This window comes from Apodemus sylvaticus, chromosome 10, assembly GCF_947179515.1.
Source record: "Apodemus sylvaticus chromosome 10, mApoSyl1.1, whole genome shotgun sequence".
NCBI classification, from domain to species: domain Eukaryota; kingdom Metazoa; phylum Chordata; class Mammalia; order Rodentia; family Muridae; genus Apodemus; species Apodemus sylvaticus.
Genome location: NC_067481.1, coordinates 63,082,522 through 63,108,778, shown reverse-complemented (window position 1 = coordinate 63,108,778; position 26,257 = coordinate 63,082,522). Strand labels below are relative to the sequence as shown.

Below are 26,257 nucleotides of genomic sequence, written 5' to 3'. Positions count from 1 at the left end.
CTAAGAGGGGCAGTACAGTGTCCTTCATCCCCCGTCTCACACATAGTACCTGTGTCAACTCCAGGTAAATTACCTGCTCTCTGACCCAATGTTGTGGCTAATGAAATGTGGTCTCCAAAGGTTTATGTACTGAAAGGCTGGTCCTCAGTGTGGTGTAGCTGAGAGGTAGTGGGGGCTTCAAGAAGTGACATTTAGTGAAGGGTGATTAAGTCACTGGGATGCTGGTCTGAGATGGGGCTAATATAGTTCTCACGGGGCTCAGGAGGTAGAGCACTTGCCTAGCATGCACTGAGCCAGCACTGCATACTCTGGGCATGGTGACGCATGCCTGTAACCCGAGCCCTGCACTGCATACACTGGTCATGGTGACGCATGCCTGTAACCCGAGCCCTGCACTGCATACACTGGGCATGGTGACCCATCCATGCCTGTAACCCGAGCCCTGCACTGCATACTCTGGGCATGGTGACGCATGCCTGTAACCCGAGCCCTGCACTGCATACACTGGGCATGGTGACCCATGCCTGTAACCTGAGCCCTGCACTGCATACACTGGGCATGGTGACCCATGCCTGTAACCCGACGAGCCCTGCACTGCATACACTGGGCATGGTGACCCATCCATGCCTGTAACCCGAGCCCTGCACTGCATACACTGGGCATGGTGACCCATCCATGCCTGTAACCCGAGCCCTGCACTGCATACTCTGGGCATGGTGACGCATGCCTGTAACCCGAGCCTTGGAAAGGTGAAGGCAGGAACAGCTGCTCGGCCTACCCTACATGGCAAGTCTGAGGTCAGGCGTGGGCTCTGTGAGGTCCTGGGACATAATTTGTTCCTATGAGAACAAACTGTATGGAGGAGAAGCCAGGTGCCCGAATCCCTCTTGCCTTCAGTCTCGAGGTGCGACTGCTTGTTCCTTCTAGAAGCCATGGTGCCTTCTGCATGTGATGATGGAGCTCCGAGGCTCACACTGGACCTCTTAAGTGCTCTTAAATGTCCTGAAGTGTGAGCTAAAGAAACCTTTCTCTATCAACTGCTCAGCCCCAGCAATGCTTTGAGATACTAACCATGGACCTGGAAACCTACGTCCTCAGGAGGTCAACAGCAGGCCACATATGGAGTCCCCTAAACTTACCTCACCAGACATGAAAGCCAGGGGGCGCATAGCACAAGAGGACCCAGCAGTGAGGCACACTCTGTGATTCAACCAATCCAGGAAAAGGAAAGGGGAAGCACCTCACTTTATAAAACGTGGTAGTGTGTGCTTTTAATCCCAGTACTCAGTGAGAGGCACTGGGTTCAAGGCCAGCCCGGTCTCCACAGAGATTTCCCAGACAGCTAGAACTACACAGGAAAAAACATATCTCAGACAAACAAACAAAGTTTTTATTTTTCCAAACAGGGTTTCTCTGTGTAGCTTTGTCTGTCCTGGAACTTTCTCTGTAGACCACGCTGGTCTTGAACTCAGAGACCTGCCTGCTTGCCTCCTTCCAAGTGTTGGGACTAAAGATGTACGCCACCACTGCTCCACTTTGACACATGAGAGTGTCCTTGTTCTGTTTGTTTGTTGTTGTTGTTGTTGTTATTGTTGTAACCAACTGCCTTTGGTTAGCTTAGAATACCAGCCACCCTCTATAGCCCAGGTTTGTCCAAGCTTCTACTAGTCTGAGCACAGCTGGAGGTCTCTCTTACCAGGAACAACATTACAACAAAAGATGAGACAAAAAATGACCAGGCCTGTAATTCCAACTGAGGCAAGGATACTGAAACTTCAAGGCCAGCCTGGACTACTGAGCAAGAACCTGTTTCAAAATCAAAATGAATAAAATTGTACATATCTAACCATGCTGCCACTGGGTCCGCTGCCTTCCCAGCAGTTAGTTACAAGTTAACATTTTCCTGAAAGCAACTTATCTCCTTGACCCATTTGTGAAGGGCTGACAGGACTCTCCCTGCCTAGGACCTTATCTGCAGAAATCCCTGCCTGTGGAACACATCGGAGCTCCCATGAACCACAGCCAAGACTCCCGTCTCACCGTGGGTCGCTTTTATTCCTGATGTTCTTACATCGAAACTCCAGAGATATAACAGGAAAAGGAAAGGAAATTGCCAAACAACAACAGAAAGAGAGAGAGAGAGAGAGAGAGAGAGAGAGAGAGAGAGAGAGAGAGACTAATTCTGCCAGTACAGTAATAATAGCTGATAATAGTAATAAACTGAGACACCCCCCCCCCTCATAGCCTGGTACTCTCCACTATGATGCTGAAAGAGAAACTGTGGGCTTCCAGTGTTGCACAAGGGATGCCAACATCCTAGCAGCCAGGGGGATATAGGAAATAGGGGAGGACCCAGTCACCATCACCTCACCCAAAGGAGGAGTTTCTCTCCTGTCTGAAAATGCAGATCAAGCCGGGCGGTGGTGATGCATGCCTGTAATCCCAGCACTCGGGGAGGCAGAGGCAGGTGGATTTCTGAGTTCAAGTCCAGCCTGGTCTACAGAGTAAGTTCCAGGACAGCCAGGGCTACAGAGAGAAACCCTGTCTCGAAAAAAACAAAAAACAACAACAAAAAAAAAAAAAAACAAAAAACAAAAATGGAAATGCAGATCAAATGCCATTTTCCACTACTTTACTGGCAGATGGAGAGAGACTTCTAAGGACACCTGATTTCAAGCCATGAGGAAGGAAGACACTTTACATGAGAAACGGTGCAATCTTAATGAACTGTGTAACTAATAGCTTTGGTGGTTTGGTTTCAGAAGAGGGGACACAAAGTTCGTTTAGGGTAGCTGCGAACCATGTGGTCTGCTTGGGACACTTTCACGTCTCCCAGGACGCAGTAACTGGGGTGGGGAGGGCCCGCGGGGAATTTGCTCTGAACTCGCTCTCTCTTCCCAAACCTGAAGATCATGGTAGCGCGGTGGGTCAAACCCAGACCCTGCAGTTCTAATTCTTCGGGTTATGGGTGTACCGAGCATCCACGCGGCACTGAGGTCATTTCCAGCACTGTACAAATAAAAACACATTAAAGCTTTACGGCTTTACCACATCATCAGCTAAACAGTTAGCACCTACGGAAACAGCGAGTGTCACGGCATCCAGCTCGACTTTGCCCAGGTGTCCGCAGAAGATGGAACTGACGATACTGATGAGAAAGATCATCAGCTGCGCCAGGAACTGCAAGGAGCAGAAAGGCAGTCACCCTCGGGCCGCCTGAGGTCGCCCCGCGCCCGCAGCTCGGGGATCCGACTCACCACCGGGCCCGCGAGCGCTGCCAGCGCGGCCGCCTCCCGCCGCACGTCGGGGGACAGCGCTCCTCGCAGGCCCAGCAGGATCCGCAGGCTGCGCCCTGCTGGGGCGCGGACCAGCTCCGGGGACTGGGTGGTGGCTCCCAGGCTGTCCTCGGCCGGCTCCATGGTACAGGCTCAGATGGTGGCGCGATCGGCACGTGGAGGGGAGGGCGGGGTAGACACTGCGGAGTGCAGGGAGCCGTGCGGGAACCGCCCCACGCGCCACCCCGCCCCGGGCGCCTCGTCCAAATCCAACCGTCACCGAGTGAAGCGCGTGGCACAAGCCTCGGTCTGGCTGGCTGAAAAGGGTCATCTTGTAGACCCAAGAAGAATTAAACTCTGGTTTAGGTGGTCCCAACCAAACCCCACTGTTGGAGGGCTGCTGGTGTGGCTCAGTCAGTGAGGAATGCTTGCCTGTAGCAGACCCCGAGTTCCAGCACCAACTACCAAAAGAAAAAAATAAATTGAGCCGTTTTATACTCACAGTGGCTAACTTTCCTAATTGTGTTCATTTTCTGTTCTTTGAAAGTTTGTGAATTATCCCTGTGTACTTAACCCTTCAGAGGCTGAAAGAATTGGGCTTTGACTTTGTTTAAGCTTTGTCCTCTGGCGGCCACCAGGGGGTTGTCACTCCGCGTCTTCACCAGTTTCACAGCTCCAGAGACCTTCCCTGCCTGCACCCTCCACACAAGACTTGAGATTTCTCTGATGATTAGCAAACCCTATTTGCTCAGGAAATAATAATCTACAGCCCAGAGACATATCATAAAATGTATTTAATAGAAGTCATACAGTAAGAATGTGGAAGCAGTTCAGATATAGGCTTGTAGTTTAGGAAACAATAGGCAGAAGAAAGGAATTCCACCCCTGAATCAAGACAGTACGCAGCATGTTTGACAGTGGCAGATGAATTAATACTCCATCATCATCTCCCCCACATTGCCTTAGACCACAATACTGTGTTTACCTTATTCTTTATTAGAAAAACAGTATTTTTGAATACTCAGTTCATAATACCTACAGGCACAGTTGAATTCTGTTAGCCAGCTCTGTGAATTGTCTGTATGTTCAAAACTGCACATGGTCCCAGACATAGTGACTCACTTTCCAAGGGCTCAACTTTCACATTGGTGCAAAAGTGACATGCTTTCAGTACAGACTGTTTTTGAACTGGGTGCTTTTCCTGGGTTCACAATGTATGACACTATCCTTTGGAGACATGGGACAGTGGCAGTGAGCTACAGCCCCCAGGTGGCCCTGCAATCCCAGGGGTGAAAAATTGACATTCCAGTTGGTAGAATATTTTGAAGACAAGTATTTGGTACATTGAGTATATTGTATGCATTGTCTGCTTACAGAGCATGACCTCTCTCTGTCTCTGTCTCTTTCATCTATGTCTCTTTCTCTCTATATATCTCGTGTGTGTGTGTGTGTGTGTGTGTGTGTGTGTGTGTGTGTGTATCTATGTCTCTCCTTCTCTCTCTCTCTCTAACACACAGAGAGAAAGAAACAGAGAAGCAGAGAGAGAGCGTGAACTTCCATGTTAGAGGGCCCTGAACACGCTGAGAATAGGGCTGTCTGCCTCAGCAATATCCGCAGCCCTGATGTTTTCAGTGTGGGATGGATTTGTTAGGCATTAACTTCACAGACTGAGGAGCACCTGCATTGCTGAATCAATGACACCCCCACATTATCCAGTTCTGATATAGACTCTCACTAAAATCCCGCCTACCAAGACTAAGACCATCCCCAGGAACAGGAGCCCTCGCCGCAGGACCAGCTGTTTCCCAGACAGATTGTCGCTGTCCTTCAGATGGACAGGCAAAACTTGTTGCTGGCTCATCGGCTGGTCCAACTGAGTCTCGTCTTTTTTTTCAAGATCCGTCATCATAATTTCTCCATGGCTCTCAGGACCCACTGTGGGGGAAAAAGAGTCTTAGTGAGCAGCTTGAAAGGATTTTTGTTTTCATATATAGAAATGGTGGTCATTGTGATTATTGCTAGGAGAAAGTTGATTCGAGAAAGAGTTGTTATAAGGTATTGTAGAGAAAACCATAGCAAATCTACCAAAATTGCCAAGTCACACTGACCCACTCCTCTAGCTGACTTGCAATGACATGCTATATCCAGAAGTTCCCATCCACCATTTTGTACATGCAAGACATGACTTTGTACATGCTCAGAAGTGTCCTTGACCTAAGTCTCTCCTATATGCCCTTGCTAAGTCTCTCCCATACAAATAGTCATAAGTGACTCCAATATTATCTTTTTACTTCCTTTGCTCCAGGAGATATTCATAGGGAACAAATAGAGGCACATTTGTATTTCATTACGTAGTAAGAAATTAAATAGGGGTATTTTACAATTTAAAGAGCACACTTGTATCCCATTCTATAGGAAGGAATCCACGAGTACACACTATAAACACCTTACAAATTTGCACTGCTAATAGTTTGTTTGTTCAGAGTAAACTTTCAATCTAAATGTCATCCAAATGGGCTCAGGAGCTATGCAATCTTCAGTGACCTTGGCCAGCCCTGCCTGCTACAGCATCTCAGAGACAAGGCCAAGCACTTAGCCAGAGGAGCAAGATGAAACTCTGGAATTATTTATTGTCTGTGTTCCCCAGTCTCTGTATAGATGCTAGTAAGAGGAGGAGGAGGTAGGCAGGTCTCCCACCAGTTTCCCAGATTTCTAGCATGCTATGTAGAGCACAATTTAAAGATAGAATTCCTGATTTTGTTTATTGTGACAGATGGAAAACCAAATTCCACGCCCAGAGCTGCTGAGGGGGCTGCTTCCAGGACAGCCTCGGCCCTCTTTCTGGGTTGTGCTTACTGACTTTGTACTTAGTCAAGAAATGGCCCCGGATCCATCCAAGTAGGAGTGAAGAAGGCCTTTTAGAGACACTTGTGGCCTTTTCTTCAGCAGTCGAACTATTAAAACAATGGTTCCCAAGAAACTGGCATTTCCCAGAAACCACATCAGGCTGGGAGAGGAGGAAGGCTGACACTTGGGACCAGTCAGAGAGGAGCTTGTCTCCCACAAAGAGGTTTCACAGTTCTGACAAGTTCTCAGACAAACTTGAAGGAGAGACTATCAGTGACAGGTTGTTGACGGTCAGCACCACATGGTGACCAAGGCTGCATGCACACCTGTGCATTCCTTGTGCCCTCTGCTTAAACTCAAGCTTCATGTCAGGACTCTGAAGATAGACTCGAGGGGGAGACGGGAGGTGTTGCTGGGTCTTTTTATTTGTTCCCAGTGCAACTTCACTATATAATAACCCCACCGCCCTTCTCTGATTCCCAGCATTGCTTGTCTGTTCAGCCGGCCCATTGACAGGGTGCTGAGCCTGCATTAGGGCTGCAGGGCCCCTGCTCTGACCCTAACAATGCTGGTAACAGCCTGAGTTTGATTGATTGTCTTTGAGTATCTCCATTCACTCCATAAGCAGCTCTGGTCAGCCAGCATGGGCGGCTCTGGTCAGCCAGCATGGGGAGCCAGAGAGCTTTCTAGGACCAGGCTTTTAAGGGGCAGATAGCTACTTAATAAGCATTGAAGACAGAAAATAAACCAAATGAAAACTAAGTCATAGCTCAAGACATTTACAGAACTGAATATGGGACTCTCCACCTACAAGGACCCACCGAGTACCAAGCAAGACAATGGCTTGAGGCTCGTGGCTTTGTGGAGTAAGAATAGTAACAGGAAAACACACTAAGAACTTTACAAGAAAAATATAAAAGCAGATTACCTAGCAACCTAAGAAGAAGGTTGGTATCATCTTTCTTTAGAAGCATAAGAAAGCACATCTGTGATTAAGTAAGTATACCTTGTCTCAAATGTTTGGGATAAGAAGTATTTCATATTCCAGCGGTTTAGATTTTACATTTCAGTGGTTTTTGGATATTTCAGATTAGGGATTTTCAACCTGTGCTATGATTGTTACAATGGCCTCAGAATTCTGACAAAATAATTTAGAACATCATAATACTGGTTTTGCCAGACATGGTGGTGGTGCACACCTGTAATGCTAACTTGGGAAGTGGAGGCAGGAGGGTCAGAACTTCAAGGTCATCCTCACCTAAAAGCCAATTCAAAGCTAGCCTGGGCTATGAAGATCCTGTCTCAAAGAAACAAAGACAAGCAAAATGTTTAAAATTGTACAGTATCAGGTCACATTTACAGAATACCTACGCTGTATCTGGCAGTTCCTAACACTCAGTCCTCAGAGCTACACAACAGGGTAAGTATAATTATTTCCCACATTTTACAAACTAACCCTCCTCCCAAGATAATTGCTAAATTGGGATAAAATTAATAAATAAAAATAAAATAAAATGAATTCAAAAGAGCATCATCTTGAAGGTGGAAAAGAACTAATAGCACACACAAAAAGTTCCCAGAACAAGGTCAGGAAGAAGCTGGAAACCTGGGGGTGAGCCAGCCTCTGGGGTGGCTTGGCTCCGACAGTTCCATACTTGGATATGTGACTCAGGTCTGAGCAGTACCTGTGAAGGGTGGGCCCTGCTAAATTTCCCTGTGTCTGGCCTTGAAGCCCTAATGGGATGCAGGCAAGATTTAAGGATGGCCCCAGAATAGGCCAGCCTCACACTGGCTGCCTCTTACCTCCAGGTCAGTGAGAGCTTTTGGGAATCTCAACCTCTGAAATTTCCCTAGACTGCTTGTGAAACCTCAGTGTCTAACAAGGGTAGAAGAAAATCCTAAATAAAGATAGACAGCTTTAGGTCAGACCTCACGTGATTCAAGGATAACCAGACACTAAGAACAGAATCAGAGAAACAATATACCACTGACAACTGACCACTGTCCCCTACACTTATCCTTCTAGAAACCAAAGTGTAACATCATAAATGAATGTTGATACCTGTGGAGCCTTTTTGCAAAAGACATGTATACCCTTCATATCCACATTACAAAAGCATAGTCTCAGGAAAATGGCTGCTCCTATGACCTTCTAATATCAGAGAGACCTTTGATAAGGTCACCATGATTTCCTCCCCCATACCCACAGTAGCTAGCACCCTCAGAAGACCCGCACCCCACTCCCTTCTGTAGCTTCAGGTGCTGCTCTATAAACTTCAATTATCTGTTCCTCCTTCAAGCCTCATGGTGTGTGGACTCCCACACCTACAGACATAGCTAAATACTGTTTTTCTCCTGTGTATCTTCATTGTCAGCCACAGATTGCAGGAAGGTAGAAAGAAGCCACCTTACCTCCCTCACGGGAGTGAAAAGGTTAATAATTAAAACTGTCCAAAGAACTGGGAACTGCTAAACTGACAAAAAAAACCTAATGTGATTGTATTTGCATAATGCAAAGGTCTAGCAAGAACCTACTTAAAGTGAGTGATACTTAGCCACCCAGAGGGACCCTGTTAAAACGAGTATGCAAATACCAGCTTCCAAGACTTGTTCCTCACACAGAAATGCTAAGTATTAGAAATGTCTGTAACCCAACATAAAGGAAGGATAAATATGACAGGGGATGATCTGCCAGCCCCCTACTCTCAGTAGTACATGGTTTTATACACAAGTGATATGTCTATTGTACCCCATAAATAAACACAATTACTGCATGTGGACCAAACACTTAAATATGCTTTTGAGAAGAAAAGAAAGGCCCGTAGAAGACTTGCAGAGACACCAAGATTAGCAGAGGGCCTAAGAAGCCTGAACCAGCACAGTCCGTTAATAGATGGAATCAAAGCAAACAAACTCTGAGCCAGTTTACCTCAGTGTGGGTATAACTTGGCTTGACATCTGTTTTTGAAACATTAGTGCCTTGCTTCGGTGAGAGCTCACAGCAGCTAATCCAGATGTGTCCCACAAATGCCCCTCCAGTCCTATAGAGCAGGTCTGCCCCAGGGCTGAGAAAATTGTAGCTTACCTGGGTAAGCAGTCTCCTGAGAGACAACAGAATTCAGGGGCACATTTATCTTCAAATTGGCATGTACTTCAGCCTAGAAAAGTAAGCCAAACTCAAAGTAAGTTCTGGTGGCAGCAGGGAGCATTGCCAAGTATGGCCACCATGTCCCTTAACTGACACCTGAGACAAGGCGTCTCTGGTTCACTATGACTTCCAAAAGACTGAAACAGGCTCCTGGATAGGCAGGGAGTAGACTGATCTAAGAGGGAGACCGACCAAGATCGCTGAGAACTCTCCCTTCTTCCTCTTCTTACTTCAGCTGCCCTTTCTACCCCTTTCCAGACTTCACATTGACCCTGAGAAGATGGCGAGAAGGAAGCATACTCTCTCTCTCTCTCTCTCTCTCTCTCTCTCTCTGTCTCTCTCTCTCTCACACACACACACACACAGTACTAGGGTGAACTTGGAGAACCTCTCTCTAGTTTCAATTCTTCTCCTGAAACTGACTTTTCATAGCAAGAGACCAGAAATGGAATCCTGTTTTACTATTCACTGAACAAACAAAGGGGAGTGATGGGGGGGGGGGGTTAGTCACACAACCCTTCACCTTAAAATCCAATTAAACCAAAACAAACCCAATAATAATAATAATAAAAGCATAAAAATAGCATAAGAAAAAAACTTCTCAAAATGAAAGAATGCTTACCACATCCGGTCCGGTTTGGCCTCTGCAGAAAGACCCAGGCAACAGAGAGAATGGTCACCTACCTGCTGACAGGCGAGTTTCCAGTTGAGCCGGGCAATAAAAGCCAGAAAGCACGCAGTCTGACAGACAGTGCAGATGATGATTCCTGACCACAGACCTGCAGAGGGTAAGAGTTGACAACGTAGCTCATGGAGACAACCGCCACACTAAGTCAGTACTGGTGGGCAGTCAGGCGAAGTGGAACGCTCAGTAGGAGAGACTTCCATCTTGCAGAGACCCAGCACCCACTAGGGCTACCTGACATGATTCATAAGGTCAGAGCAAAAGGTTCGGGAAGCTATTTGGGTTTCTGCTTACGGTAATTGGGATATGAGGAAAAGTAGTAAGGAAATAATCTCTCCAGAAAAACTACTACTCCCTGATCCTCGAAAGAGACTAATTTTTTTTGTACACATGTGGCCCACCCATGCATGTCCATATGTTTGCATGTGTGTTTACACGTCGGGAGGGTCTCCGTGAGTGTGTAGGTAGGCTTGAGGTTGACATCAGCTGTCTTCCTCAGCACTCTCCACTTACATATTGAGGCAGGTCTCTCTCCATCTTGTCTTGAGGCAGCGTCCCTCACTGAACCCAGAGCTCCAGGTTCTGGAAATCAGACTACACAACTTGCCCTTTGGATTCCCTGACTGCCTCCACAAAAGACCCTGTCTGGTCAGCTGCTTTCAGTCAGGAAACACCCAGGCCACCCTCCTCATCCCCCATAATCCTACCCCACTCCTCTACTTGCCTTTCAACTTTCTGCCAAGACATGGGGGAGGGGGAGAGAGGGGGTGACGGATGGGACAGGACAGGGCGATTCCCTTATGTAACAGGATCTGAATACACAGACTTTGCAGACCAGACAAATCCGTAGAAGAGCTGAGGCTAAGCCTTGGTTGTAGTTAAGGCTTATCTTTGCTCTTTCGTGCCAGCTGCCCTCACATCTCATTTATCAGGAGTGGTCAGTGGGCTCCCCTCAGGAGAGAGTCAGTAGCCATCTACAAGTTCTAGGCTAGAGTAAGGAAAGCTTCATCCTCCAAATGCCCAATTTTGCACAGAAACTACATGCTCATCGCAAAGATTTTTATACCTGCCTAGCTCTAGCTGTAATTTGAGTAACAAACTTAATTTCCACTAATGCCATAATCCCTATTAAAAGATGCAGGATGTTTACCAGAATCTTCTTGGCAGAGCCATTATTTATGTGTTTGAGAAATCGTACAGGAAAGTTGATAACCAATGTAATAAGTCAGTCTGCTTGTAAGAACCTGCAGCCCTCCAGGTGATTCTAGGCACCTCGTACACGCTGCACACTCTAATGGAGGCAGCATGAACAATAAACAAACCTGGCCTGTATCTATGTTTAAGAGGCCATTAGAATGACTGCGTTCATGGCCTCAAATAGCCCTCGAAGGGCCTTGGTTCTTTCCCTCCAAGAATCCCCAGCTCCCTCTACTTTGCCTGTGACAGATACACTTCATCAAGTGGGTCAAATATAGACCTTGGGATATGGATACACCTATATTTTAAAGTAGATTCCTTTCTAAAATTTTAACTCAACCAGATACAGAGGCACACACCTGTAATACCAGCACCTAGGAGGCTAAGGCAAGCTGATTCCATGTTCAAGGCTTAGCTTGTACTACATGGGAAGACTCTAAACAGCAAAACAAACTTGGGTGTAGCTGGATATGATGGTACATGCCTTGAACCTCTGAACTTAGGAGGCAGAGGCAGAACTCTCTTTGAGTTCTAGGTCAGCCTGGTCTAAAAAGTGAGTTTCAGCACAGCCAAAGTTATACAGTGAAACTCTTTTTTGTTTGTTTGTTTTATTGTTTTAAGTAACTATAAGATGTATCACTCACTATATAAAATGATAATGTCACGAGGAGATAGATAAGCTAATTGCCTTGGCCTAAATAGTCCACATTATCTGCATTTATCAAAACATTACTTTGTGTTCCATAAATGTTCATAATTGTGTTTGTCAATTAAAATACTATTAATAAAAATAAAAAAGACTATAAAATATCTTTTTAGTATTTTGTTCTGATTGCATGTTATAATAATAATAATTTGGAAACATATTAAATAAAAGTACTACTCAAAAACCAGACTCCTCTGATGTTTCCACTGGCCCGCCATCAGCATATCCAAGCCATGAACAATACCGGAAATTCAGCTAAATAACAGCCGCACCTTCATGGGCGCAGAAGGCTGGCAATCTCCTTCTTTGGACAACTCCGATATTTTTAATTAAAATATTATTGAACTTGAGAAAATGGAAGGACACAAGTCAAGATGTGGGACTGGAGGTCCTCAGCAGCTATCAGATGACTCCTGATCACCTCCGAGCCTGCCACACTGATGGATTCAACCAAGCCACACCCGAGTCAGTCAGTCCTTTACCCCAAAGACAACAGTCAGGCTTTCCTAGAACCATCTATTCGTGCATTCTCAATTATTATTTTAGAAACCGAAGCTGGACAATTCTCTATCTCCCTACTTTTTTTTTTCTCAAGATGAGCTCTGGTAATTTCAGAGTGCATGGGTTCAGTTCTTTGCTCCAGACACAGCAAGGTCAAACGGAGGAGTCTGCCCCCCCCCCCATCCTCTGCTCTACATCTCTCCACACAGCCCTCCACAGAGGTGTATGAGGTACATAGGTGATAAGTGGGGAGCAGAGGCTGAAGACCAGGACGAAGGTGGCAAGGAGGCCCTCACAGCCTTGCCCTTTGTGCTGAGAGCACAGGGTGCTGTTCTAGCAAGTTCTATCCAGTCCCATGCATCTTAATCTAGGGCTGCCCCACGTCACCTCCAACTCCCCAAGAGTTACAGAAGGAAGGCCTTGGCACTCCAACACCACAGTAAGGGACTCACAGCACTGTAAGCCCTCATTAAAGGAACAAGGCAAGATCTGCATACAAGATGTTTCCCCATACTTCAGAGGTCCTGGATATTAAGTCCTGTGACTACGGACTGGCTGACTCAGGATGAGGAGAATAGAAATGACCCTTTACTGTGCTCCCAGGCTGACACATGAGCAAAGGGGAGTGGCCCAGCAGCTCTGGGGTCATGGTCACTTTTCATCCACTGTCTACATACCCCCCCCCTGACACTGTGCAGGACTGTGGGAAGCAGAGTGAAGTCTCCACGTGCTTGGCCATCCTCCTGGGGCCCGTGGGCGGCCTGTCTTCCCACAATGAGGCTTACCAATCACTCCCAGCTTGGCGGCGAACATCAGCGTGATCCCAATGGGGAGACCGATGACATAATACCCAATGGCATTAACGATGGCTCCGACCTTCTGGTTTCCAGTGCCCCTCAGGACACCACCGCAGGTACACTGTGGACAGGTGACATCCATCAACATAAACACAGCTGGTGCTTCTAAAGAGTCCCACCTCCCAAACATAGAATGCCTCTCTGGGGTCCCCAGACTTGATGTGATGATGCTTTGCAAAAGCGACCCTGATAACTATTGTACTGGCTGCTTTTGTGTGTCAACTTGACACAGGCTGGAGTTATCACAGACAAAGGAGCTTCAGTTGGGGAAGTGCCTCCATGAGATCCAGCTGTGAGGCATTTTCTCAATTAGTGATCAAGGGGGGAGGGCCCCTTGGTACCATCCCTGGGCTGGTAGTCTTGGGTTCTATAAGAGAGCAGGCTGAGCAAGCTAGGGGAAGCAAGCCACTAAGTAACATCCCTCCATGGCCTCTGCATCAGCTCCTGCCTCCTGACCTGCTTGAGTTCCAGTCCTGACTTCCTTTGGTGATGAACAGCAGTATGGAAGTATAAGCTCAATAAACCCTTTCCTCCCCAACTTGCTTCTTGGTCATGATGTTTGTGCAGGAATAGAAACCCTGATTAAGACAACTATCAACAGGAGCCGCCCCCCACCCCCACCCCCTCCACCCCCCCCCACCCCTCCCCACCCCCGCCGCCCAGATCACTCTAGCCTCTCTTCCCACTCCAAATCATAATCAGAAGAATAGCTTACACAGACATGAAAGTGTCTGGGGGGAATCAGGCTCGGTACTCACAGCAAGAGCTTCAAAAAGGTGGGACACAGCATAAATGGGGACCACTTGAGCCACCAAGGCCACGATGTCCCTGTCAGGAAAACAATGCACATGGTGATTAGTGGGAAAGGAAGGGCTGGAGAGATGGCTCACTGGGTGAGAGCACTTGTTCTTGCAGAGGACCAAGGTTCAATTCCTAGCCCCATGTGGCAGCTTACAACTGCCAGGAACTCATTGAATCCAGTGGATTCAAGGCCCTCTTCCAGCTTCATGGGTTTCAGACATGCGTGTGGCACACAGACACACATGCTGGCAAACATCCACACCCACAAAAAAAAGAAAAAGAAAGAAAGAAAGAAAGAAAGAAAGAAAGAAAGAAAGAAAGAAAGAAAGAAAGAAAGAAAGAAAGAAAGAAAGAAAACAAACAAACAAGAAATAAGAATTGAGGACATAAGTCCCGGGAGGGGAGGCCTGACATGTCCCCTAGCTCAACAAGGCTTGGACTCTTTGTCACATGAGCCAGCAGCCCAAGTGGGGACAAGTCTACCATTGTATGACACATACCAGAAACCAGTTTTCTAATACATTTTTTAGGGGAAAAATGACATGCAACCCACTTACTCAACAAAAACCAAGGATGTGCTCTAGTTCCCATCTGCCCACCAAAAATCAAGTTTAGACCCCGTGGCCACCCTCCTTTTAGCCCAATTTCGGGGGCAGGTCTTGGATGCACGTCTCAGGAGCTATCTGAGTGACAGATTACAGAGTGAGCACTCACGTGTGTGGAGTGCGGCTCAGGGGCAGGGCATCTGTCTAGCATGCATGAGGCCCTGGGTTTGGGCCTGGCATCATTGAATAAGTTCTTCCCAGTCAACCAAATTTGCTAAAAGCAAAGGTCCCAAGTGTATTCCAGGGTTCTCGATGCTAGAAATGGGATCTGCTCTTAATGCTACAGGTGCTAAAGGGCTCTGACTGAGGAAAAGGGAAGCTAGGAGATATCCTGGGGTACCGATTGGAGAGAGGGAAAACAATGCCTGGAAATGGAGATTTGCAGAGCGAATGAATAATGAATCCAGCATGGGATGGAGGGTCTCTTCCTTGCCTCTAACCAGTGCAGAAACACCGTTGTTTGTTAAAATGGGCTTTGAATGAGAAGGATAAGCACACGGGACCGATGACCACTGTCTCTCAGGTCACCCCATGGCTGCCCTGTCCCCACAGATAACAAATCTTGCCACACCTGTGCTTGTCTGATGTTTATGAAAATACCAGCAAATACATATGAATCTGAGGATACTCCCTCAGCCTCTCATGTGCCGTCCTCTGTGACACTGGCTCTGGCTTGTCCTGCCTACCGATGACATTTTCTCTTCTGCCCACTAAAACGTGTGTGCATTCCGTGTGGCGCTGCTCAGTCCAAGCTACTGTGATTTCATCTTGAGTTTTAATTTCCTTTCTATTTTGGGGGCCATGGGGAGTGGATATGCCACAGATGGAAGCAAGGCCTTATGGGTACACACTAAATGCATGCTCTCCCACGGAGACACACCCAGGCCTTGGATTTTCAAATAGATCATTAACTCAGTTTTGAGTACTAAGGGTCAAACCCAGAGCATCAAGTTTAGAAGGCGCTGAACTGAATCTCCGGCCCTGATATGGGCTCTTGAATCAGTTTTGTTGACTGAAAATGATCTGATTTTCTTTGTGTGTGTGTGTGTGTGTGTGTGTGCAAACTGTCAGATTTGGGTGCTACCAGGACACATTTGCTTCATAAGAAATGCAGAATTTTTCTCTTTGTGCTCTCTTTGAAATACTAAACATCATAACTACCTATATTTTAATGATTTGAAAACGTTTTCCTTGAAATCTTCTGGAATCAGAGCTTTTTGGCATTTTAAACCAAATTTCCCTTATTTGTTATAAGAAAGTCACTTAGAGCTTCAGGTTTTATGGGGTAAATATCTATAGAGATTGTTTCTTCTTCTGTGTTTTTTGTTTTTGTTTTGTTTTGTTTTTGTTTGTTTGTTTGTTTGTTTTTTTGTTTTTTTTTTTTGGTTTTTTGAGACAGGGTTTCTCTGTGTAGGCCTGGAACTCACTCTGTAGACCAGGCTGGACTCGAACTCAGAAATCCACCTGCCTCTGCCTCCCAAGTGCTGGGATTATAGGCGTGCACCACCACCGCCCAGCTGCTGTTTTGTTCTTTTTATTGACACTGAGCTGACCTCAAACCTGTTATCCTCCTGCCTCAGTCTCTTGTCTGGGGAAATTATAGGCATGGGCCACTATGCCTGGCTGTGTTCTTCTAGGTTTTAATTTTCCTTACAAAAAGAGATTCTGAGAACTAATCTCTTAAGATTTTTAAAAATGATCATGTTTAGTTGATTTAGTGGTATGTCTGTCTGTCTTTCTGTCCATCTACCTATCTGTTGCAAAATTTACCCCAGAAAAGATCAAAGATCTAAATAAAGTGATTTCCTTATGAGAAATGAAGGAGACTTGTCAAAATGCCCTTCTGGTGAGGATTATAGAGGGTTATGGTCACTTGGACCATGTCCCTGGCTGGGGCTGGGGGCAGAGGGAGGGGAGAAGGCAGGTAACTAGAGCCTGGGGTGTTTCCCCCTTTCTTTGTGTTCTCCTCATGGTGATTAGCTGAGCTAGGATTCCTTCTGTTTCATTTACTCCCCCAGTTTGGGTTGGTCATGCCCACTGAATGACAGGGACATATTTTGAAAAATGTCTTATCCAATTATCCAATCTCATAGCACCGACACTATGTGAACATCACAGAATGAGGTCACACAAACCTAGATGGTTTAGCCTGATACTCAGAGAGAAGAGACAAAGAGAGGGGTGAGGGAGAGGGAGGGAGGGAGAGAGACAGACAGATAGACAGACAGACAGACAGACAGAAAATATAAATCTGTTTTTGTCTGTTACAGCCTCCTGCTCCTAGGGCCTGATAAACAAAAGACATGAAATAAAATAAAAATCAAACACAGGAGAGAACACTGGGACAGAAGGATGTGGTGCAGTCGCAGAGCTACCTCGGGCATAGCAGGACACACATACAGAGAATACACTCTAAATGATTAAAAGTTTAGGGGAGTGGGGGTGAATGTGACCAAAGTATATTATAAACAGATACAAATATAACAATTAAATTATTTTTTAAATTGTCCATTATTTTATGTGTGTGGGTGTTACCTGCATATACGTCTGTGTGCCGCATGTGTAACTGGTGTGCCTTTGGGGGCCAGAAAAGAACTTCAGTTATAAATGATTGTGAGCTGCTATACTGCTACTGGGAACTCCCAAGGCCTCTGAAGAGCAGCCAGTGTTCTAAACAACGGCTAAGCCATCTCTCCAGCCCCTAAGTGCATTTTGTTTTTCAGTGTATGACAGGGTTCTTTATTTGAGAATGAAGTAAGTGACACAGGATCAGAATCAAGAGCATCCCTGAGCTCCAGCTTCCCGCCAACCTCCTCCTCCTCCTCCTACACTGTTTAGCCCCACCCTCTGTGCTTGCAATCACTCCCCAGGAAATAAAAAAGCCTAACATGTCTGCTGGCAGCACACACTGCAGGCTCTACCCCCTACCTTCTCTCCTTCCTCTGTCTGGATCCCTGGGCAGGGAAAGCACCTCAGTTTGAATGTATGGGGGAGCCCAGAGCAGTGGCAGGGACTGGGAAATTGAGCACGGTGAAGTGGGGACTCCCCGAACTTGGGGTACCAAAATAAGGTCCACATAGCGGAGGAAAGGATGCAGGACCCCCGAGGAAAGGGGAATCTGTAGCCTTCAACGCCTCTCACTGGAAACAGCCAGTGCTAGATGGTTTCCCCTTCTGGTAAATGTTACAGAACCACTCTGGACCACAACCCTTTCTAGCCAAGCTGCTTGGCCTCAACGGGGGTCTGCTGGAGGGTGAGCTTCGAGAACTGCAGGAACATGAAGTTCTCAGGTTTCTTCTCCCTTGGTTCTCAGTACTTTGCTCTTTCTCCTGGGCCTGCTCCAGGTTCTCTCCTTTGTGTATATCCTGAGGCTTCCTGTTGGCTTCCTCTGCCTACTCCTCCGGCAGGGGGTGAGACCTAACCCTAGCTCTTGTAACTAAGCTGAGGTTATCTGGCTGAAGACCATTCCAAAGACAATCCCCAGGTGGACAATTCCCACGCTGGCTGTGGTGTACAGTGCATGACTCTCCTCTCCAGCTGCTGGGCGATGGCTCCAGCTCTTTCTGCAAAGGCTTTACACCCAAGACTCCTGCAGGAAGAGCAAGGCTCTGGCTTCTGCTTCCTTATGCTAACAGCCCAAGTGGGCAGAACAGAGCCAGCTCCTGTTTGGCCATCTCTTCCTCCATTTGGAGGTCTCCAGGCCAACCTGGGGCACAAGGCCCACATCAACCTAAAGTCCACAGTCCACCACTCCTTCACAGAATTCATTTGGTGGGAGGTACAGGAAGTCTCTCTTACTTCTGAGACTGACCCAACCCCCAATCTGATTCCATGTCTATCCTTTGAAAAGAGGAAGAGGAAGAAGAAGAAGAAGAAGAAGAAGAAGAAGAACAAGAACAAGAACAAGAACAAGAACAAGAAGAACAAGAAGAAGAACAAGAAGAAGAACAAGAAGAAGAACAAGAAGAAGAACAAGAACAACAAGAAGAAGAACAACAAGAAGAAGAACAAGAACAAGAAGAACAAGAAGATGAAGAAGAAGAAGAATGTGAGAACTATTTATGGTTGCCTTCCTCACCCACTCTGAAGTGAAAATCTATAAAAGATGGTCTGCAGCTGAGCAATTGTCTGCCTACCTTCAAAGGAGAAGCAGATGAGAAAGAAACTGAGGCAGCTGTGTCTGGCCCAGGAGCTTTTTGAATCCATGAAGAAAAAGTCAGTTTGCAATCTGTGGTTGCTAATAAATCTGTGGTTGCTTATCCCACAACAAGCTAGCCTCCTTTAAGAAGACAAGATCCCCACAGAGGACAGAGTGGATTTGTTTGTCTCTTCAGCCATTAGCTCAATGCCATGATTTTTAAGGCAGCTCAATGACAAGATTTTTAACACTAATCTATGTGCCAAATATATTCTAAAACTCTAAAAATCTGGGCCATTCGACAGGTCTGAGACACCGACGTGACTCCAGTCACCATGTTGAGTATCCTGATCCATTCCCTGGGACCAACGTGCATTAGATCGCAGAAATATTGAGATGTTGGAATATTTGTATAGACATTATGGGATATCTTGGGGGGGGGAGACATAAGTCTATATACAAAATTGACATCTGTTGCTCATATTATTGGAGGGTGGGGTATGTGCCCCTATCCCTGAGCTTTCTAGCAGCCACTGGACGGTCTTCTGCAGCCAACAGGCTCGAACCTGAGAGCTAACTGCTGATAATTATTTGGCACAGCAGCTGCTGCAGAATAAAAAAGAAAACATCCAGGCTGAATAAGAAGGGTAGTGTCAGGGCTCAGGGGTCCTTCTGGAACTCTGAAAATGGTTGAAATGTTTCAACAAGTATCAGTGGAGACAGACCTACACATCTGATTGTGAACTCCAGCAACTTTTGGCTGGTTCTGGGTTCTTCCCCTCCTCTCCAGTTTTGACCACTCTTCTTCAATTACTGCTATCATTAGCTCTACTTTCATACCAACATTTAGCCAGTTCCAGCCTACATATTTGGGTTTCCAGTACAGGGGGCACTGGAATTCAGTAGAGAAGAAAGATTAAGCTGCTTTCAGGAGTCACCAGACACACTCACCTGAGACAGCCACGCCCAGGACATGAGACTTCCTTGGCAGGGAGCTCAGGTGAGCAAGCCTCCAGGACTCCACCTGCAACCGTAGGCAGAGGGGACTTGTTCTTCCCTCGGCCTCCAAGACTCCAGCTCCAGGCTACAGATGAGGACCTGATTGCTCCCACGACAGTTTGAGCCCCTAGATTTCAAGAGCACCCAGTGGCCCATGGAGCTGCTGTCCTGGATGTGTGCAGAACTGTAACACAGCTCAGACCCACTCCTTGCTTTTGAGCAGGGGCAGCTCTTGGTTGGCTTCCTAAAGCTCTTGGGAGCCCTGAGCTACTGCACTTCTCAGAGCTGTATCAGCACTTGGCTAGCATCAACCTATTTTAATTCATTTTATCCTATTCATATTGTTAATACTGAACTGACAAATGTACCTCTTGTTTGTACTAAGCTGGTGCTAAAATAGTTTCAGACTTTGAATTTTTTTTTTTTAAATTAGGGGCTTAGTTAGGATGTCCAACCAACCTGCAGGCGAGAATTCTACCACTAAACCATGAATGCAGACTCTGTCTGCGAATATAACCAATAGTAAGAGAAGACTTAAAAAAAAAATGAGGGTTGGCTCAAGTCTGATGACCCAAGTTCAGTCCTTAGAACCTGAATGGTAGAAGGAGAGAATTTCCTACTGCAAGTTATCCTCTGATCTCTCTTTCTCTCTCTTTTTCACACACACACACACACACACACAAACTAAATGTAATTTAAAGCAATTTTTAAAAATTCATAATTATCATGTCCATCCTAAGCAGATCACCTTCACTCCCATTAACTTGAGATTTAGATTTTAAATTGGTTTCTCTGTCTCAGTCAGGTCCTTCTCAAATAATATCTGTGAGGTTTCTGATCTTGCAAATGGCTCAGAGCACCTCTCCAAGGTGCAGCTATTCCAGGGCACTGCCCATAGTGATGAGATCCATCCAATCCACTTCTTTATCAGAGATCCCACTTGCCAAGAGAATCCCAGCACTCACCGGTCGGTAGTGAAAATGTAGCCCACGAGATCCTTACAGCCTAGCATCAGGACACAGAAGGTCACAGCAAAGAGCTCTGGAGGTAAAGAGTCAAAAGAAATGTCACAGTGAATAGGGAGGCCACAGAGAATGGGGATGCAGGCTGCCCCATGCATAGCTTGTGTGCACCAGGCACCTTGGGCGGAGGGGTTTGGGCACCTGTGACTATCAAGGAAACAGCTGAGGACTTCTTGGCCTGGTCAATGTTTCCTGCGCCCAACGCATTTCCCACCCGGACATTGGCAGCCACACCAAATCCTGAAGGAATCTGAAATGAAAGAAAACACAGTAAAACTGCACACTGAGACACTACAGACAGAATAGCCTGTGATTTACACCTTGCTGGCAAAACATGGTCCGATGGACTGTGAAGACAGACACTTCGAAACATCTCCTTTGCCTACTCCAGGCTGTTAAGGAGCCTATATCTCCAAGTTAGGATTCTCAGAAGAAACTAGGCTTTTCTTAAGTTTGCAGCCTCTGCCATGGGAGGCTTCTCTGCAGTTTGCAGCCTCTGGGATATAGAGGACCAGGATACAGGATGGGCTGACCGAGTCCACTCTAGAGTCTGTTCTGAAGGACAGAGAGATTTGATTTACAAAACAGAAAAGGTGCTAAAGAAAATGCCAGGAAGAAATGCCTTGTAGGTAGGATGGGGTTCTGAAGCAAGGATCCCTGGATCCACATTCTGACAATGCTATCTATACTTATTGCCCGTGAGACACTATGCCATTTACTTAACTTCTGATGTTTTATCTGGACAAAGATTCTAGTAATGGAGACATTACAGAGTTCACACAGCCGCTACTTAGAATATTGTGCCCCTTAGGTATTGGATATTCCTTAAAATTTCCCATTAATATCTGTACATTTACCACTTGAGCCACTAATACTCATTTTTTTTAAAGTTAATCACTTATTTGAGCAGGTATGTTGCCTTACAGGTCAGGATAACTAAGGCAAGGGTTAAAGAAAATCTAATATACAGATTAAGAAACATGGAAGAAATGGGAGGTTAGCACTCCACCTTCAAGGTCACTGCAATGACAAGCAGATTTTCCAAACAACAGTTTCTCCATATGGAGGGAGAAACAGGACTCTAACATGAAGAAAGCTGTCAGCCTTTTAGTTAATGTCCATATTGTGTATGACCTGGTATGGTGTCCTGAAAAGGACAGGGCATCGTGTCTTATAGAATTCCCTCCACAAATGGAGAGTCTGGATATATTTAGAATGAAAACATGTATTTAGAATGAACAGCTATAACTCTTTCAGGGGAAATGTCACAGTTGAGAAAGACAAAAAAAGGTCAAGATTCTAGTCCCAACTAAAGGACATTAATGATTAAAAGACTTTAACAAGACATGTCTCCTTTATGCCAGGGGGGAAAGTTACTGAGACCCTATTAGAACAAAGATCGGCAAACAGATGGGGAACCCATAAATGTGATGCTGGGCACACATCTACAGCTGCGTACACCTGTACAGAAGGTTTATATCCTTTTAACTGGGGAGAAATATGAGCCTGCTCTTCTGAGCCTGTAGTGAGCAGAGATCAAGATATGTAAAAATCATATTCATATTTCTGCATAGATTTATAAGCATTTATCTTAAAATAAAAAGGTCAGGAAATCACATAAAGATATTTGTCCTAGGAGGTATCCCGAGGTGATGCTTATCTTATTGAAATATTATGAATTTAAATACTGGACAATAAGAGACTAACTTAAAGATAATAGGCTCATGGGCTTCAAGCATTGATAAATGTACTTAACTAAATTTACTAAAATATGAGGTGTACAAACATGAGGTTCAGATTAAAAATGTCTTCCACAAACAGTGAAAATAAAAATATATGCCTCCCAGCCAGGTGGTGATGGCGCACGCCTGTAATCCCAGCACTCTGGGAGGCAGAGGCAGGCGGATTTCTGAGTTCGAGGCCAGCCTGGTCTACAAAGTGAGTTCCAGGACAGCCAGGGCTATACAGAGAAACCCTGTCTCGAAAAAACCAAATCCAAAAAAACCAAAAAAAAAAAAAATATATATATATATATATATATGCCTCCAAGAAGTAGAGGCAGAGCATTGACCTGTCATGCTTGGATCCCCAACACTGCCAGGAAAACAAAAAATAAAAAAACAAAAAAGCAAAAAAGTATATATACTCTGTATATTTTAAATATAAACAACAGATGGTAAAATGTCAGCTGGCTGAGTCCTTCTCCATACTATGAATACCTCTTTCTCTCCGTTAAAAAAAAAAAAAAAATTGTTTGCCTTGTCCTGGGCATGAGTCGCAAGCATGCTAGGCATTCTCTACGACAGCCCACCACCCTTGTCCCTTCTTTAGCTTTCTGTCTCAAGAGGTGCATGCTATAAAATCCAGGCCTTCAGAATTTCAGATGGGAGCTTTCTGTGTAACAAAGTGACAGAGAAGCTTCTAACAATGTGTTTTCTAGCATGTCAGAGTTTCTGTCACTTTTAAGGGTGAGCAACTTTTCTCTGTGCGCATGCTCCAACTTTTCTCTGTGCGCATGCTCCAACTTTTCTCTGTGCGCAAGCTCCATACTTGGCCCACCTATTACTCCACTGTCTGGCCTACACACAGGCAGTGCCCCTTAACTACAGCCAGTAAAGCCTCTGTGAGCATGGTGTACACATATCTCTCCATGTCCCTACTTTCCATTCTTCTGAGTACACCTCCCCACCCCCTTTCCAGGAGATAACTGTTACGTGACAGGCACAGTGTTCAGCAGTGGGACCAGCACATATCCGACCTTAGTGACCAGCCCTCCATCCCACACCACTCCACTCCCAGAGCATTGGGACAAAAGAAAAGACTCTGACAGTGCAGAAACAGTCAACTGCTTTACATCTGAGTGGGGCCAGAGACAGAATTAGCAGATTTGGGTTTCTGCCCACCCCCTGCTTCCGCTTACAGGGACACCTGACCACACCGAGCATAAAGGACCTCCCAGCTCCTAGAGGACTTTGTGCAGGAGTAGGGCAAGGAACAAATCCAAGGCCTCATGGGTACTAGGCAAATGTTCTACCACTGAGCTATCCCCACCCCTTTTCTTCTTTACTCTGAGAGACTATCTTACCCCTTAGTGCAGTCCAGCCTTGAACTTGTGACTCTCTACCCAGCTGAAATTACATGTCCACATCTCCAGTCCCAGCGCCAGGATAACATTTTATGTCAGGAACCATCTTGGACAGCATTACTTAACATCGCCAGTGCCTTCTGCTCACCAGGTCCCCTTTACCGTGGAGGTCTTGGGCACTTACCATGTACACAATGATAGCCAGTTCATAGGTGATGGACTGAGCTCCCAACTCCACCATGCCAAGGATACCTGGTAAAGATGATCAGCTGAGGCCTTGCCCCAGCCACGTGGTCCCCACCAGTCATCCACCTGCATACGTACCACTCAGGAAGCTGCCGACCTCATAGGCCCACCACTCTATACACAGCATGAGCATGCTGGGGATAGCCAGTCGCAGGAAGGAGGCCCAGTCCTGCAGACACTCACGGGACCACCCTGCAGATGCAACAGATGGGTTTCCAAGGTGTCTGACCGTCAGGCAGAAGCCGCAGTCAAAAGGTCAAAAGGTGGTCTTTACCTCCCCAGGTGGCTTGATGTAGTCTTCTCCAGAGGATGTAGAGGAATAGGAAGATGGCCAGGGCAAACTGGGAGATGGTGTTGGCCAGCGCTGAACCCCTGGGAAAACCAGCAGCTGTGGGTGAGTACTGGGCTCCACCATCCCCATCCTAGCCCAGTGAGTCAGGGAGCCATGTACCCTTCACTGTGTCCTCCTGCACCATAGGCCCTGAGGTTACATCTGTTTAGGGCAGTATCCCCCTCACTCTGACAGCATTTTCCAGAAGGCCACACCCACACCAGCTAAACTACCCTCTTTCCCTGGAAAAGTCTAATGCAGCCCCACCCCCACCCCGCCCAAGAGGAAATCAGACTCACATCACCCCAAGATGCAGCTGATAGAGAAACAGATAGTTGGCCAGGGCGTTGACAAGGTTAGCTGCGATGCCCGTCATGATCTGAGGCAGAACGATGCCCTGGAACGGGGAGATGGGAACGGTGCTGACCTTTACACGTGGATGCCCCAGGGGCCTTGGGCATAACAGGAGCAGCCCCCTGAGGACACCACCCAGAGCCTCTGACCACCCCTCTGTCCCCTCCTCTTTGCTGTGAGTAAAGGCTGGGGAGAACTCTGGCCTCCAGGGGGTAGGAGGTGAGAAGGCAGCAGAGAGGGAAGAAAGGCAGGGATCCTCGCTGCATAGTGGCAGAAATAGCAAGATGGAAGGCGGCGTTTGCAAGAGGTTGGAGGTAAAGATACTCTTGCCACCAAAACTGGAATTCAGAGTCTAGACCAAAGATCTTGTGAAATTGTATTTTCTTCTGAAATGGAGTGTGGGCTCCTTCATGGTGGACTCTGAGAAGTAGGAACAGGAAAAATGTCCCCCCTACCTCATGCCTCACATTAAGAAGCTGGGGAGGGGCCGGAGGGAGGGAGGGCTCAGCAGTTAAAAGTACCAGCTGCTCTTCCGGAAGGCACAGGTTCAATTCCCAGCACCCCATTGCAGCTCATAACCATCTGTAACTTCCATCACAAGAATCCGATGCCCACTTCTGGCCTCTGCTGGCACCAGGCACACATGCGTGCGGTGCACAGACATACAGGCAAGGGAGGGCTGGGGCCTGTGGTGACAGCATTTGGAAGATGGTGGCCAAAGACCTGGAGTTCCGACAGGGAGACTCTATGTTCTGATTAATTTTTTAGTTTTATTTATTTTATTTTTACTTTTTTGTCAACTTAACACAGACTAAAGTCATCTGGGAAGGAACCTCAGGGGAAGTGTTGCCTCCATCATATTGGCCTATGGGCATAGCTGTGGAGTATTTTCTTGAATACTCCACAGTATTCAAGATGGTGAAGGGTCAGCCCACTGTGGGCAGAGCCACTCCGGGCAGGTGGTCCTGGGTCGCTTAAGGAAGCAGGCTGAGTAAACCTTGAGAGTACCCAGTAAGCACTGCCCCTCCTGCTTCCTACTCCACTTCTGCCTGAGATCCACTGACTTACCTCAATGATAAACTGTGGTCAGGGCTTATAAGCCCGATAAACCCTCTCCTCCTCCAGCTCGGTTTTGATAATGGTTTTATCACAACTGAGTAACTAGAATACCTTGTCTCCGAATAGAAAACAAAACAATCAAAAAAAAAAAACACTTATAGGAAATGGGGTCCTTCTTAATGGTAAAGTACCTGCCCTGGGCAATAAGGCCCTGGGCTATAGCTCCAGCACTGCAAGAAAAAACATTAAATAGAAAAAGAAAAATAATATTTAGGTAGTGTCTTAAAATTGCACTGGAGTGAGGACTTCCCAGCCTTCCCTCACAGGCATCAGGAGGTGAAGCCAAGGAGCTGTGGGTACACACAGAGCGGAGCCTCTCGCCTCTCCACAGGGGCCTCAGC

The 26,257-nt window shown here is 46.5% G+C and overlaps 2 protein-coding genes across 2 annotated transcripts in view; both read right to left on the bottom strand.

Moving 5' to 3' along the window:
* Positions 1–3,540, bottom strand: part of LOC127695053 (multidrug and toxin extrusion protein 2) — a 41,292-nt gene extending 37,752 nt beyond the window's left edge. The window contains exons 1-2 of the mRNA XM_052196928.1: positions 3,258–3,540; positions 3,079–3,180 (exon numbers count right to left, since the gene is read on the bottom strand). Of these exons, the coding sequence (XP_052052888.1) occupies positions 3,079–3,180; positions 3,258–3,419 (264 nt within the window). The 5' untranslated portion in view covers positions 3,420–3,540. The remainder of the gene's footprint in view (positions 1–3,078; positions 3,181–3,257) is intronic.
* Positions 3,541–4,054: 514 nt separating this feature from the next.
* Positions 4,055–26,257, bottom strand: part of LOC127695136 (multidrug and toxin extrusion protein 1) — a 36,814-nt gene continuing 14,611 nt past the window's right edge. Inside the window, exons 7-17 of the mRNA XM_052197050.1 lie at positions 24,743–24,840; positions 24,387–24,484; positions 24,191–24,304; positions 24,051–24,118; positions 20,923–21,031; positions 20,725–20,800; positions 13,975–14,044; positions 13,145–13,277; positions 9,955–10,049; positions 9,208–9,280; positions 4,055–5,210 (exon numbers count right to left, since the gene is read on the bottom strand). Coding sequence (XP_052053010.1) covers positions 4,984–5,210; positions 9,208–9,280; positions 9,955–10,049; positions 13,145–13,277; positions 13,975–14,044; positions 20,725–20,800; positions 20,923–21,031; positions 24,051–24,118; positions 24,191–24,304; positions 24,387–24,484; positions 24,743–24,840 — 1,161 coding nt within the window. The 3' untranslated portion in view covers positions 4,055–4,983. The remainder of the gene's footprint in view (positions 5,211–9,207; positions 9,281–9,954; positions 10,050–13,144; positions 13,278–13,974; positions 14,045–20,724; positions 20,801–20,922; positions 21,032–24,050; positions 24,119–24,190; positions 24,305–24,386; positions 24,485–24,742; positions 24,841–26,257) is intronic.